Source organism: Phaethon aethereus (genome assembly GCF_964289735.1).
Source record: "Phaethon aethereus genome assembly, chromosome: 1".
NCBI classification, from domain to species: Eukaryota; Metazoa; Chordata; class Aves; order Phaethontiformes; family Phaethontidae; genus Phaethon; species Phaethon aethereus.
The window spans coordinates 25,453,244-25,468,411 of NC_138575.1; the positions used below are offsets into that span (position 1 = coordinate 25,453,244).

At 37.4% G+C, this 15,168-nt stretch overlaps 1 protein-coding gene across 1 annotated transcript in view; it reads left to right on the forward strand.

Moving 5' to 3' along the window:
- WASL (WASP like actin nucleation promoting factor) overlaps nucleotides 1-15,168 on the forward strand; it is a 48,553-nt gene that overhangs the window by 31,140 nt on the left and 2,245 nt on the right. Inside the window, exons 5-9 of the mRNA XM_082012441.1 lie at nucleotides 1,906-1,929; nucleotides 6,896-7,064; nucleotides 10,326-10,368; nucleotides 10,738-10,891; nucleotides 14,004-14,524. Of these exons, the coding sequence (XP_081868567.1) occupies nucleotides 1,906-1,929; nucleotides 6,896-7,064; nucleotides 10,326-10,368; nucleotides 10,738-10,891; nucleotides 14,004-14,524 (911 nt within the window). The remainder of the gene's footprint in view (nucleotides 1-1,905; nucleotides 1,930-6,895; nucleotides 7,065-10,325; nucleotides 10,369-10,737; nucleotides 10,892-14,003; nucleotides 14,525-15,168) is intronic.

Sequence of the window (15,168 nt, forward strand, 5' to 3'; positions counted from 1 at the left end):
CTGTTTTGGATCAGTAGGCATCTTCATTTTCAAGAAAGGAGAAATACACCAGTCTCCAGTAAAGTCATCTGCACTTCAGAACAGGAATTCATATTTTCTAGTCAGCAGTGGGAACCACAGAAAAACAGATCTAGTATCTTTGGGCCACAAATTAATCTTTTATATACCCAGCAAAAATTACAGGAAGTGTTTAAAATGACTTGCTTTGTTTTCCACTATCTTTACTCTTGAACTCTTTCTTCTAATGAAAATTGTAATGGACTCCCATGATTTGACCCAAGGCCACTTAACACTTCCCATGAATACCTCAGGCTTTTCACAGCTTCCCATCCTATGCCAAGTGACTTGCAATCAGTCCTGCACTCTCCTTTGCTGTCTCTGTGTTGTTGAATAAAACTCTTAATTATGTTCCAAAGTTGAGTTTGGGGTTGGTTGGGTTTTGATTTTGGTTTGGTTGGGTTTTTTGTTTTGTTTTTGTTTTTGGCAGTACAACATCAGTGGTTTCTTAAAACTGAATAATCTAGGAAGAGAAAGCACAGTATTTGGCCAAAAAGCCTTGTTTTCTTTTTCCCCCCTCCCCTCAGACTTGATACCTTTTGCTGAGGCACCCTTGCCAGAGGTTCTCCACCTCAGTGCCTAAAACTAACCTGCTGTGAGCAAAGAAACAACTGTCTGTCTTTAGAAGTCTTGCTCAGCAAAAGTTGATTCTCGAGGGGTTTTGATCACCTTCCTCTGAAGGTTTGACCTTGACAAGTTCTTTATTCCTACCTGAAGATCAGCTGACAGATATGAGGCTGAGTTGCCTTGCACACTTAGGATTGTAGATTTTCTAAAATATTGCTAGGACAAGGTCAACACCATCTGTGGAGGCACCTTCTCCCCCTTCCCCTTATGTTTGTGTCTGGAAAAATATAAGAAGTTAGCAGTTTTTCTGGGACTGCTGAAAAGTGAAATGTCTGTTACAAATTTTTACTACAAAACTCTTGGGAGTCCCTGTTCGATTTTGTATACTCCAGATCTGAAAGGGAGGGATGTACAGCCTTCCTTATAGAGATATGTTTTTTAATGTGGTGAGGTGACAAACTGCTTGCCCATATGGGTACTGCTAATTCCAAAATTCAGAAGAGTGTATGTGTAGGTACACAAATAGTGTAACTGTGTACTGGGGGCTTTGAAGCATGCATGCAGGTAAATGTGGTAGATAGGAATTAATAGTAAGTGAGGAAAATCTCCTTTAAAGGAGAATTTACTATTATAGGCTGAGAGTACTGAGGTGTGAAATGTTTACAACCACATTTTAGATCATCAAGACAAATTCTTCATGGTCTGTGAAACAGTTTGCCGTTGTGAATAGAGTATCAGACTAGTACTGAGGAGATTCTAGTTCTGTTCCATGTTATTGGGTTATCTGTTGTGTCTTGCCCCTCTGTGTTCTGTTTTCTCTGCATAAAACCAAAAATAATTATAATATATTTTAGGTTCTGTGGGAGAGCAATACTGTATAAAAGTGCTAATTACATTTCAAGTAAAAATGAAGGAACAGTCTTATTCAGTGGAAATCAGAAAGCATAACGCTTTAAAAATCTTACTTTGATAGGTTGTACCAAAAGAGCTACTTTTTGAATGTTTCACCTTATTTTGGAGTCAAAGGTCTGAAACCAACTCAGTAGCTATTTCCTTATGCTCCTACTCAGTTTGCTCATTTGAAATCTGTGCTTATTATTTAAGATTGGGTTTTTATTTTTCTGTAATGCTTTGTTTCAGCTGCACATCAAGTAGACTTTAAGGATTTTAATAGATTCTTAAGTTTGAGTTCAAGGTCATTGAAAGCTTCACTAGAAACTAAAATTCAGAATTAATTTTCCCTGTGATACCTGTGAATAAATAGCTCTTTTCCTTTTTCAGAAAAAAGACGAGACCCACCAAATGGTAAGCTTTTTGCATGAATCACTGTATTTGTTTTTTCCTACTGTTTATGTATAGCTTTGTTTTAGACTTACTGAGGATAGTCATGTGGTGGAAAAAGCAGTGAACTCTTGTTCTGGAGGCTAGTATATTTGTTTTGTTTCTGTTCTTTGGTATTTGTTTATTTGTAGCTTGAAAGATGTGTGGCTTAGCTGGCATTTGTAAGGAGTGTTTTTGGAGGAGCATGTTTTGTTGCAAATAGGACAGAGGCCCTTCAGCTTAAACTGAGAAAAAAACTTTGTACCTTGCATTGGCTGCTTGGTCTTCAGAATATGCATGTATAGGATCACTATACAAGAATGAATGCTGAAATTAAAAGTTAGCCTATTTGAAGTCAGGCATAACGGTGACAGATTTCATAAAACATCCATAAAATTTCAATTTCAGCATATCCAGCTAACCATTAACAAAGCCTTTTGGTCATGTCGTGTTTGTCAATGTTAAACTTTTTTTGCATGAAGGATTACTTGAATCTATTTGCCTCTCGGGAATACACCTCACTGGCATGAAGATACAGGTTCCTCAGGAGATCCTCTCATTAAATTGATGGAAGGAGTCAAAACTATGTATCAATTTGATCCAAAAAAATTCTATTCTAAAATCAAGTGAAAAATGCACATCAATGAACATCAAGTTTGGAGTCTTTGTAGTTCTGAATTCACACTGAAGTTAAAAAGTGATTTCTCCTGCGATATTCCTGTTGGTGATCCAGATCATAGGTCATATCACTGTATCTGTTTGTTAGTTTGCTGCTTGAGCAAGGGTATAGTCAACTGATCATCTGAGGTCCCCCTATGGCCTAGGGAGCTAGTCTTAAATTTGTACTAAGAAAGACATCCAAACATCTCGGTAGGTCACCAAAATAGGTAATCCTTAACTACTACTGAATTATAGGAACTACTGATATCTTTTATATCCATATACACCCCCGTGTGGAATACTTCTTAAAAAAAATTACTCCTTTTTTCATAACCATTTACGTTTCGAGGAAGTTCAGCCAATGACCAGCTTAGACCAGGAACTTTTAGTACAGATTCCTTCAAGTGGGACTGGGTTGTTTTTAGTTTTCAAACAATCATAGTAATATCATCCATGATCATCTTACCAGCTCTTCTGAGCTTTCAGAAGGCTTTAACTGTTCTGCCTCTTGAGTGGCATTTTCTTCTGCTCACCTAAACAGTGCATCCCTGATAGCAATATCTGTAGAGCAGATGGGAAGCAAAACAGCAGTGGTGACTGTAATGCCACCTGCCACAAGAATTAGCCTTTGTCGCTACTGTAAATGTTACCAACAGTAACATGAACAATTTGGTTGTCTAGTTTGCTATCTGTTATTGGAATAAGATTTAAGAAAACTAAACTTGCAGGTTTTACTAAAACTAAGCCTGCAAAAACTTTTGTGCTTAAAATAGTCTTCATAATTCATCCTGTAAGACCTCAGGCAACAACTTTTTTTTTTTTTTTTTTTTGAAAAAAATACTTGCATACTAAACTTGCATTCATTGGTCCTATGCCTTTATCCGGAATATTCTGTGGAAGACATAGGTTTGTGACCAGTGTTTCAGGTTTATAATCACTAGTCAAAGCTCTGAGCATCTCTGTTTTTTAGGAAACTGCTTTCCTGGGACATCCACCTACTCTTTCACAACCTGTCCATTATCCTTTTTTGATTCTGTCAAATTCTATAATGGCTGGCTTATCTGTGGGCAAAGAATTAAGTGTGGTCATGCCCTCTGTAGTCACAGGTGAGACGTGGTCATGATACAGGTTATAGCCTCAGGTGGTTATACTCTATACAGACTCTGCATTTCACTATTTTGAAATCAGACTAGAGCAGATACATACTGTCAGCATGTATCTGGAAAAAAAAAAGCCTGTTGTAGGATCATCTAATTTTTGTTTTACTCACCGTATGCAGTGAAATTCTATGGTGGGGAGAAAGGAAGGAACATCTGCTTTTTTGTACTGGATATCAATGCATAATTACCTTTAAAACTGAAAACCAAGAACAGTCACATTTCTGTACTCACATGATCCATGCCTGAAATACTGTGGGGAATTTTGTTTTAGTGGGGCTTGTTTGTCTGGATTTTCTGCATACATTGAAGCTGCATGGAAAAAGCACTCTGTCTTTTTGTGTGACGTTTTCAATGGTACGGATTTAAGATTTTTTTTTTTTTTTGTAGAATTGCAGGATTAAAATCAAATTGCATTAACAGTTATGTAAAATGTATTAGTGTGTAATTTCCTGGGATTTATGTTCTACTCATTTGCAATAGCTAGGTTATGCAAATAAAGAAGAGTTATTGTGGTTGAACTGACCTTTTAGTGAAGTTCTGGATGAAATAAAGATTCCCCCAAAACCTAATTCTCTGACAAATCCTTAAGAACCATGTGACAGAACTTTGTTTCAGATGTTAACTAGAACAGTTTGCATTTATTGCAGGGCTGTCTGTAGTCTGGGACAGATGCCTGGAGAGGTTCTAAATAAAATATAAAGAATTTCATAGAATTAACATTTCAAAATGTTCTGTACTACGTTTTCTGGAGCCCCTTCTGAAGATGTCACAGATATTGAGAACAGTGGATGCTTAAAGCCACTGTACTGTCAGGTACTTCCTAACGATGAGCTCTATATGCCTCTCTCATCTTCATTTATTGAGCTGTCTACACCTGATGGGGAAGGTGCATGTCTTATGATGGGAAAAATTTTACTGGATATAAATATGGCAGTTCTAGAAGAGTACAGTTCTTTCCAAGGTTCTTTTATCCCTCGTGGACATCTAAGGTCTAAATCTGACGGTAAGAAAAAATTTCATCTTTAAGAGCTTACTATGATGTTTGGTATGAATATTATTAGTATCAAGGAATTAGTATCAGGCTGTCAGTTCTTAATTTCAGCTCAGCTGAATAAAACTTCAGTTTGCAAATGGCTGCTGCTTTACATGGTTAAAATCATGTATGGTTACTTTAGGTTTTTATATGCAAAAAGGTGTAATTTCAAAGACTTAGGAATTGTGAGAAGAATATCAAGAACTTCCTAGAAGTGCTAGGGTACATGTTTCTTTTTGAACTTCAGTATAGCTTTTGAAACTACAAATATCATTGAAGTGGTGAGAAAATATAATAGGTGATTAAAGTGAAAATGAACTCCTACAGTATTTTTGGGTTTGGTTTTGAATCTAATGAAATTAAGACTGTAACTTTCAATTAATCTTGAAGATTTACTTATTAACCCAAAACTTAACAAGTGGAGTTAATATTTGTCAATTAGTGAATTAATGCTGACTTCAAGTGTAACTTTAACAGTGCAAATTGTTTTGCTTGGTTGTATGTGGTCAATTTGTTTTTCGGTGTTCTCGAAGGACAGTTGTCTAGCATTTGTCATAGCATTTGTAGATCAAAGCATTTCTGCTTAGCAGAAAACACTTTAGGAATTCTTCCTGCAGTTTCAATGCAGTTTTAAATCTTGTCCTTTAAGACTCCTACAGGAACGTAGGAGTTTGTCATGTGGTTTTAGATGAGTTTTGTCTAGCGCAGTGTCGTGTTTCTGTTCTTGTTTCTTGTTCTGGCCAGTACTAGGTGCTTCCCCTGAGGTGTTGAACTCCAAATGTCAGCTATGTTATCTATTGTATTGTCTCCTTCTCCTTCTGATTGGGACTTTGGACTGTGAAACCTAAGGCTTGTTGGTCCTTTCAGAATGTTTAGGAGAATATTGAATAATCCATACGAAATGCAGTTATGAAAAAATAATGTCAGAATAAGGTTCGGATTTATCAAAGTCTCAACTAGATATTTTTATCATCTGCCCAGTAAGACTGTAAGCAATTGATTTGCTAACGATTGGGTAGTAACTCACAGCAGAGTGGAGGATGCTTTTCAAACCATTTCTGGCCAAACTGGTCTTAAATCGGCTGCTTAGCTTCAGTTGTGGAAGAATGAGATCACGTACCCTTTTCGCACGTTTCTTTAAAGACACGCATATGTGTCTTGTGTGTGTGTGTATATGAAAAATGCATAAACTGCCTACTACTATCACTTACTTAGGTCAAGGGTTATCTACTGTCAAAACTGAAAAACTGGATGGAAAACATGCTAGGTGTGTTTATTTGCTGGTATTATGCAAATAATATAATACTAAAATGCTAATATTGGCAGGAGTGTAATTCAGATACATTTTAAATAATGAGAGCAGTGGCTCAGAATTGTTTATAATGAAGAAAAAGTTTTGAGAACATAATTCATAATTTGAGTGTTTAATTTCTGGTTTTGGTGCTGTTTTCACTGTCACTGCTCTTCAAGCTTTGTTTCTTAACTGGGACTTTTTATTTTTTTTGCAAACCTGTCAAAGAATAAGAAATACGAAATCCTGAATAGTTTCATAGATACTGTCATATATTTGAAGACAATAGTGTGTCCAGAGTGACCTTCTGAATTTGTGATATTCTAGTTTTGCATGTGATGGCAGAAAGCATTCCCACTTGGGGCTTATTAAGCGAAGGTTCCCTCCCTTTAAGATAAGTTCAGTGTGCTGCCAAGGTAATGGCATGCTGGGTGTTACTGTTTATGGCACTCACTTCTTTAATCTTGTCTAAGATTGTGGCTATGCTGTACCCTTAATATGTCTCTTTCCGTGTGTTCTGTGCACTTGAAAGCTCTTTAGTGTAGAATTACTTTGCCAAATTTGCAAAAATCACATTCTAGTTTATAAAATTTTTCTGCCATTGTTTTGTTCTAGCAGCACGGGGGGGGTGTTCTTCAGCCAATAAATTGGTTTCTGACATCCAGAATCCAGCCAGATGCATGTGGTATGTAGAACTATGGCTACAGTAAAAATACTTTGCCACTCAAAAAGAAAAAAAAAAGTTTGCAGATTAAATATGTCTTTGTTGAAACACATCGGTAAAAAAACTGTACTTTACCTTCACAGGCCCAAATCTACCAATGGCAACTGTTGATATCAAAAACCCAGAAATTACAACTAACAGATTTTATACTCCACAAGTCAACAATATTTCGTATACCAAAGAAAAGAAGAAAGGAAAAACTAAAAAGAGAAGATTGACAAAGGCAGATATTGGAACGCCATCTAACTTCCAGTAAGGACTTTGGCTTTTTGGTTGTTTTTTTTTGGTGTGTGTGTCAATTACACTTGCAAATGCTCAAGACTTAAATGTGTAACTGTTGTGCATAGCCTGAACTACAGAGAATGCTGGCTGGAATGTTGCAGGGTTTAAAAGCAAGTTAGTTTATACACAGGTGAGGAGTCTACTGCAGCTGTAAACAAAAAGTAACTTGCTGTCCTAAAATAGTTTAGAAAACAATTTAACTGCATAAAAATGTCTTATTGAAGTGGTCAGCTCAGTGAAGACTCATATTTAGTTGCAATGGTCAATCTTTTAACACTGTTACTCTTACAGCTGTGCTTGCTTAGCTGTGCTTTGTCATGCAAAATATACATGCAGGTCCTGACTTGTAATAGCAGCAGAAATAACGTAGACATATTTTTATCTCTGACATTCTGTTTACAAACTTACCTATTATGGTATATAGGCTAGTACCCATGTCTTGTGATGAAAGTACATGTGCATGTGTGCACCTCTTAGGAATGGGTTGGGTTTTTCCTAATACTGTTTCTTATGTATTTTCAATGTTCTAGAATAGTTATGATGTATCATTTTAAGCTTCACTTTCCTGAAACTTGTGTTTGGTCAGTTTACTGAATTAGCTATTGTTTTGCTGAACTATAATTTGGTATTTAAATCTTCTGCCTCTTAAAATAAGTGTACTTTTATTTGCTAAAGCAACAGGCATTTAAAGAGCTCGAGTTAGTTACTGAAAAGATCAGTTTCTGTGAAGTATTAGAAGACTAGTGTGAGGTTTACGTGCCAAGTGAATGTTCTTTTGAACCATTATATTGCATCACTTGCACTGACGTGCCTTCCCAGAATAAATTCCATGAAACTAATGCTGGTATTACCAGTTACAGTAATGTTACTGCACGGTATTTTGAGAGTGTGCTCTGTAAAATGGGATAGTGCACAGAAAGTAAAAGGAGAGGTGGGCTAAAATGCTTCCCTAACCAGACTGCACTTAGTCAATTCAGACATCAACCACATTCACTGATGCTCAGATCAGAAAGAAGTGCTGCATCTAATAGCGTCACTTAAACAGAAAAGAAGGAAGAGTGAAAGAAAGAAAATTGAGTAATGGTTGGTAGCTGGTCACTGTTAAAGCTCTACTGATGGACACTTCAGCATATGCAGACAAAATTGCAAATAATGATTTGCATTAGCGTCTTCCTCTGACCAGAATTTGTGGAAGGGGTTGTGCAGCAGCGCAGATCTAAAATGAATTTGAGACTTCATTTATAATGTCTGTCAGGTTCTGACCATTGCAAAATGCTACGTGCACTCATAAAATATTAAAGGAGACCTAGAGAATCTGAAAGCAAGATGATAAAATATTTAATGAAGTTCAAACAAAAGATATGTTCCTGTATCATTAAATGTAACGTTAAATTGTAAGTGGTGAACCTTTACAAAAGAAGATTGGAAGTCTGTTTTGTTCAGCTTAAGTTCTAGTTAAGTTTCCTGTAGAGTGCAGCTAAGTGTCACCTTACACAGTAAGATACTTTAATTGCTGGTTTTGTACAAACATATGGGAATTAATGTTTAGTATGGTTAGGCAAATATGCTAGTAGGATAACCTGTGTGTAACTTGAGCTGTGATACTGGTGAAGACCAACACTGTCACTGTTTGTTTATGCCGGTTCAAAGTTGCAGTCAGTAGATACAATTTTTAAAGTGCTTTCTGTTAGATGTGGGCTTTCAGTGTTCTGAGAAGAAAAGTAATCAAACTATACTTAACACTAATATAACTTACTGCTGTACACATTCTTTTAAATAACAAGAGTTGCAGTTACCTGGTAAGTATGCATTTTCATTGAAAAGACCTGAAAACGAAGTGGTACAGTCAATATGTACTAGTAACTTATTTTTCATACCTCACAGTAAAATGAGAAATAATGCTAACACTACTCCATATAAACTTTAATATCCATTAAGTACACTAAGCTCTGAATCGTATGCTCACAACCTCTTAAAAGAGCATCATGAATTGCACAGATATGCAGAGATATATGGGTAAGATTGTATTTGCTGGTAAATTTCAGTCGACCTCCATATGCCAGTTAATATGATACAATTGGATATGAGACTATGTATTAGGAAATGTGTATCTAATTTATGTGAAGCAACCTGTAGCTTAACATCCAGAATTCTGTAATCAATAAATCATCCTATATTTTGGTAGTGAAAGACATTTAAATATTTATACAAGAGGGCTTCCCTTTTTTCCCTTTTCTGTTGCATAATGTCATTTTTAAACCAGATTTTTTACTTCTTGCCCCTCAAATTAAGTAGTTAACTAATCATAATTATACCAAGACCAAAATGGGTCATCGAGCTTCAGTAATCTCATTAAGAAAATTTGTGCTGTTAGTGATACTAACAGATCCAAGCAAGAATACAAGGTCTGTTGCGCTAGGCTAGGCACTGTATAAGGACAGCGAAACAGTCCTTGTAATTTGACAAGCTTAGTCTAGACCATGTTTGCTACTAACAGCTCACATGGTATTTTTAAAAGGCTGAATTGGACTTCCTGAAGACTGCGTTGTGTTTCTAGAACTGGCCACTGGCAAAAAGAAGCCCAAAACATGGAGTGCCGATAACACGATGGTTCTGTCTTCTATAGCCAACAGTAGTTGCATGAAGTAGCTTGGAGGGGTGCAAACTCCTCTGCCTTTTTAGCTGATCATAGCATCATGTGAAATAATACTTTCGTAGCCACGTGAAATGGCTACTAGAAGCCTAGGAAGATGGCAACTGAAAACAGTTCTGACTTTTCTCCAAAAGAAGGAGGTGAATGGGAGAAGGGTGATGAGAGGACAAAAGGCGATGGTTAGGGAGGAGGTTTTCCAGCTGCATGACATGCAAGACCTTGGAAGTAGCTTGAAGTCCTGTTACTATATAAAGGCCAGCCTCCTCCCTTGATCTCTGTGCAGTCTGTCCATCACCATCCATATGTGTCACAGGGTGGCATGGAGCCTTCATGTTTTGCCACAGACCATAACCTAAGGGGGGAAAATAACTTCTCCACTTGGTCTTTTTGACACAAGACAAAAAGTGGGAGTTTTGCTATTACGTTCTCAAGTGGGGCACTGAGAAATAAGAATTGCTTAGTGTCTTATAAGCCTGGAGGTAGAAGCTGGTAGTAATCTCTAGTTATCTTGGTGTCCTGTTATTTTAGTTAATAAGGTCCTTTTTATGCTGATTAAATGGACTTTTTTGCTTTTTTAGACACATTGGACATGTTGGTTGGGATCCAAACACAGGTTTTGATGTAAGTAATTTAATGTTATTCAAGACACTGAATAATTAAAAGCTTTATAGACATTAAATAAACTTAACTGTACATCAAAATAGTTATAAATTGTGATTTTTATTATACGATTCAAACAGAGAGATGTTGGAGTAGAAGGGAATAGGAGAGATCTGGGATTGAGGGGAAAACATGCAAAACTTAAGTTTTTGTGCAAGGTACTTACCTCTCCTAAAATAGTCCTTTCTGACAGAAAGTCAGCCCAGAGACATGTCCTTGGCTTTGATGTTCCTTTTAACTACATGGTTTGTGGGTTTTGTTGTGTGTCCCCCTACAAATATTTTAAAAAATTCTTCTACTTCAAGTTACTTTAATGTATCTGACTTGCAGGTGAACAACTTAGACCCAGAACTGAAAAACCTGTTTGATCTGTGTGGAATTTCGGAGGCTCAATTAAAAGACAAAGAAACTTCAAAGGTCATATATGATTTCATTGAAAAAACAGGAGGTGTGGAAGCTGTTAAAAATGAACTGCGCAGACAAGGTGGGATTCCTTTTACTTCCATGTAAAAATTAGAGGGTGTTTTTTGCCTTAAGAATTAGAATAGAAGCTGTTCATGATGAGCAATTTTTTATTCTCTTCTCTGGACTTCATGTCACTGCAGTTTCATTGGATTTCATAACCTTTCTGTATACCATACGCTCTGTAAAAATATTCATGCATGACCTGTGAGAGTTCCCTAACAAAGAAGGATCTTATCTGTGTCAGTTAAGCAATTTCCTGTGACACTTAGTCTGACGGTAAAGCTATGCGGTATATTCCTTATAGATTTTTCGGATTGTGTATGTTCCATATTTATTTCATCATCTTAACCTTACAAATAAATTAAAATAAAAAAGAAAAGGCTTTTTCTAATTTAAAGTTAAAAGTACTAGTTTTGAGCAGGCTTCTGCTGCAGGAAAATTCTCAAATAAGCCATTTCCTGCCTAATGTTTAAATGTGATCTCAGCTGATGCATTATCTAGTCGAACATAGCAAGTGGGTCTGAAAATTACACTGCAAATATCAAACTTTCAAAAATTTCCCTAGAACACTTCTCCAGAGAAATAGGATATAAATGCCTTTGAAAATATAGCAGTTTGAAACTGGTGAATAAATTGTTCGAGTGACTGAAGAGGTACAGAATCAGAGTACAGTGACTTGTTACATTTATTCCTTTAGGTCCCCCGCGATGGAGTGGTATGTATTTGAGCAAGCATCTGAGCATATGCTTCAAAGTATTCATGCTGCTGTGTGGTGTCTTTCCTAGATGAAAAACTTCAGTCCACATCTGTTTGACTGCAATACTAAAAAATATAGTCAAACTTCTTTGTTAAATTGCAAGCAACGTTTCAGTATGATTTTTTTTTTCCTCAGTAAGAAATCTGTTGGTTTCTTTATATAATCTTAACTCTGTTTAAATGTTTACAGAGTTGTTGATCCCAGACTGCTGACCATAAAATTGGAATGAGAAGACTTGCCTTCGAGTCTTAGGACTAGCTTAAAATACTTTAAAAATGCCTATTTTTCTATTACGTATGTGCTAACTTCGAGTTACGGCCACTTGCATGTATGCAATTGAAAGAAAAGCTGCCATATCTTTAACATGCATGATAATAATCTACCTTTGTGCTTTTTGATAGAGGTACATAAAATATTCTAGTGGGTTTATCCGCAATTATGTTACTTGATGTGTAGTCCTGACTGCTGTTTGAAGTGTTTTTTCTGAACTGAAACACATTTTTCTGTATTTTATTGCAAGAATTTCTGTGCTTATGTATTCACTCTGCTAGGATGCTGAGTTGCAGCCACATTGTTCTGCTCAGATGGAAGTTAACTTGCTTGTTTTTCCTGCCCTTTCCCTAGTTTTGGTACTGTTGGTTGGTTGGGTTTTTCTAGCAACAGTACCATCAATAAAAGATTTTACACACTTTTTTTTTTTTTTTACAGCCGTGTTCAGATTAATGTGCATTTATAAAAAACTAAATTATTTTCTTGCTTTGCTTGTACCATCTGTCTAAGGGGGAAGAGAGAGGGGATGAGGTAATGGTGCTCCCTCCTTGCTCCTCCTCCTCCCTCATTTCACTCCAGTTGAGTGCAGACAAGCCTTATAAAAACTCCTGAACAATATTTCCGCAGATTGGATGTGGCATATCTCTCTATATACATGCAAATAAAACCTTTCCCCACAGGAGGACCTAAACCTTATGTTCAACACCTACAGACACTACCAACTCTGGAGCATGACCATGTTCTGTATCTTTTCAGTAACACAGAAAAAGTCTATAGTGCTTGCCGAGTAAGTTATATTTGAAAATACTGGCCTCCAGTGGCCAAAAAGGAAAGTACGGTCATGTCGGCCAGAAAGTGGTGTTTTTTTCTTAAAATCAAGAATGTTGTCAGTATGCCTCTTGCAAAATACATGAAGTTTGAAATGAGATCCTCCCCATGTTATTCTTTTGAAGGGATGAAAAAAACAGAGCAATTTCTGGAACTTAAGAATATAGCATGTAATTTTAGGAGGGTTATGTTTCTCTAAGATGAGCAGGATAGGAGGCACTGAGGCATTAGTGTCTCCTGCTTCCTCAAAATCCCTTGTTTAGGGATGTCCCTTCTCTGTTCCAATGCAAACAGTCTACTTTCTCAGCATGTGACAGGAAGGAGATAATTGAAGGGGTAAACAAGTATCTTCTTGAGTGTAATACCCTTTTTGTTATCAAAGCATATGAATCAAATGTGAATTTTTGAAGTTGTATGATGGCACCTGGATTATTAAGTAGTTACGTGCAACAACCACATGACCTAAAGTACCATAAGCCATTAGATGCTTAACGGAAGAGGAAATGAAATAGTGCTATTTAAAATGCCATTAGCAGAGCAAGTACATTTCAAGGCCATTTCATACAGAAATGATCCTGGGCATTGAGGTAGCCCTGAAGTTGTTTCCTTTCTACAGTACCTTCCATAAAGATATTGTTGGAACTAATTTTCCATAAAAGGGACTAAGAACCAGTTTATCCTGCATCGTAATGCGTTAGTAGTTTCTTTGTTACTAGGAAGTGATGCTTCAAAAAATACTAGACTCTTTAATTCCCTAAGACAATAATGGATAGATTATAAAGTGGAAATTCTGTATTTCACTTTAAGTGTATTTTCTAAAACCTCTTTCTCTTGCCTTCTGTCCTAGCTCAACAAAACTTTAGAGGATTCCTTTGAAATTTTTCTGTGTTTTGTCATGAGAAATTGAAACACAAACTTAAGATACACTTAGATTATGAAGAAAACTACTACCATAGAACCAAACCAAAATTAATGACCAAGCTTGTTTTGTGTCTTTAATTGGTCTTTTTATGTATTGTATTTGCTTCCTGCAGCGTTGATTCTTTTACAAAATACACAATAGACATAGGGGGGCTATATTCAGCTTGGTTTGCATTCATATAAACATAGCTTGTCTTCAGCTATATTTAACTTAATCCAGAATTGTCAAAATTTGCATAGGCACAGAGATCCTTGCAAAAGGCAAGGCAAAGCCTTTTTTCTTTTTCTGATAGTCTCTGAAAGACGTAGGGGTGTTGAGTAGCATGTAATTGTAAATTGTTTTGTTTCATTTCAGCGCCGCCTCCACCACCACCATGCAGAGGAGGACCCCCTCCACCTCCACCACCACCTCCCCATAGCTCGGGTCCTCCTCCTCCCCCTGCTAGGGGCCGAGGGGCACCACCTCCACCTCCTTCAAGAGCTCCCACAGCAGCACCTCCACCCCCGCCTCCATCTAGACCTGGTGCCACAGTGCCCCCACCTCCTCCAAACAGGATGTATCCCCCACCACCACCAGTGCATTCATCATCTGCACCATCCGGCCCTCCTCCACCACCGCCACCACCAGCAAGTGGGTCATCTGTTCCTCCACCGCCTCCTCCTCCTCCACCTCCTCCTGGTCCTCCTCCACCACCAGGCCTTCCTTCAGAGGTTGATCACCCGCTTCCAGTTCCTGCAGGAAACAAAGCAGCACTCTTGGATCAAATCAGAGAAGGAGCTCAGTTAAAGAAAGTAGAACAGAACAGTCGACCAGTGTCCTGCTCAGGAAGAGATGCACTGTTAGACCAGATACGACAGGGTATACAGCTGAAATCAGTGAGTAAAAGCTGTTTCTTACCTATGTCCCCTTGGGACTTGCAAATGGCTGCAGTATTGCAGTGTGACCAGTGACTTGTGTCTCTGTTTTGGGCTGAAACATAAATTTTAGAGTTTGTGAAGTGACTCTTTGAACAGTAGTACTGAGAAAATGCTTAGAACGCATATTTGCTATAGATGAGTATTGGTGCATGTAATTATCCTTGTTTGGACCAGATTGCTGGTCTCCTGAATACTTCAGTAAAATCATCTAAACAACTGCAGGGGATAAGTTCAGCAGCAATGGTAGTGGAAGGCAAACACTAGATTATTTTCTTTTCCCCCCATCTTAAAATGTGTTCTGCAAATGTTGAGGCTTGTAAGAAGGTGGCTGTCTGTGTCTGGAAAAGTGCTGCCTGTGAGGGATGCCTCTGCTGTTCCTGCTGCAGCTCAGCCTGTTACTATTTCTTCTTGATGTCACTGAATAGCTTCAAAATAATTTTGCCTATAGGTACTTTTCCACCCCACCCCCCTTCTGCACTTGAGGATTCTGATGTAAAAAGTGTGAGGGCATATTAATATTTATTTGCCATTACAGGTATGCATTATCAAAGTCTATTACTTTCAGAAGGGATTATCAACCCAAAGCAGACCTGGTTAACAAA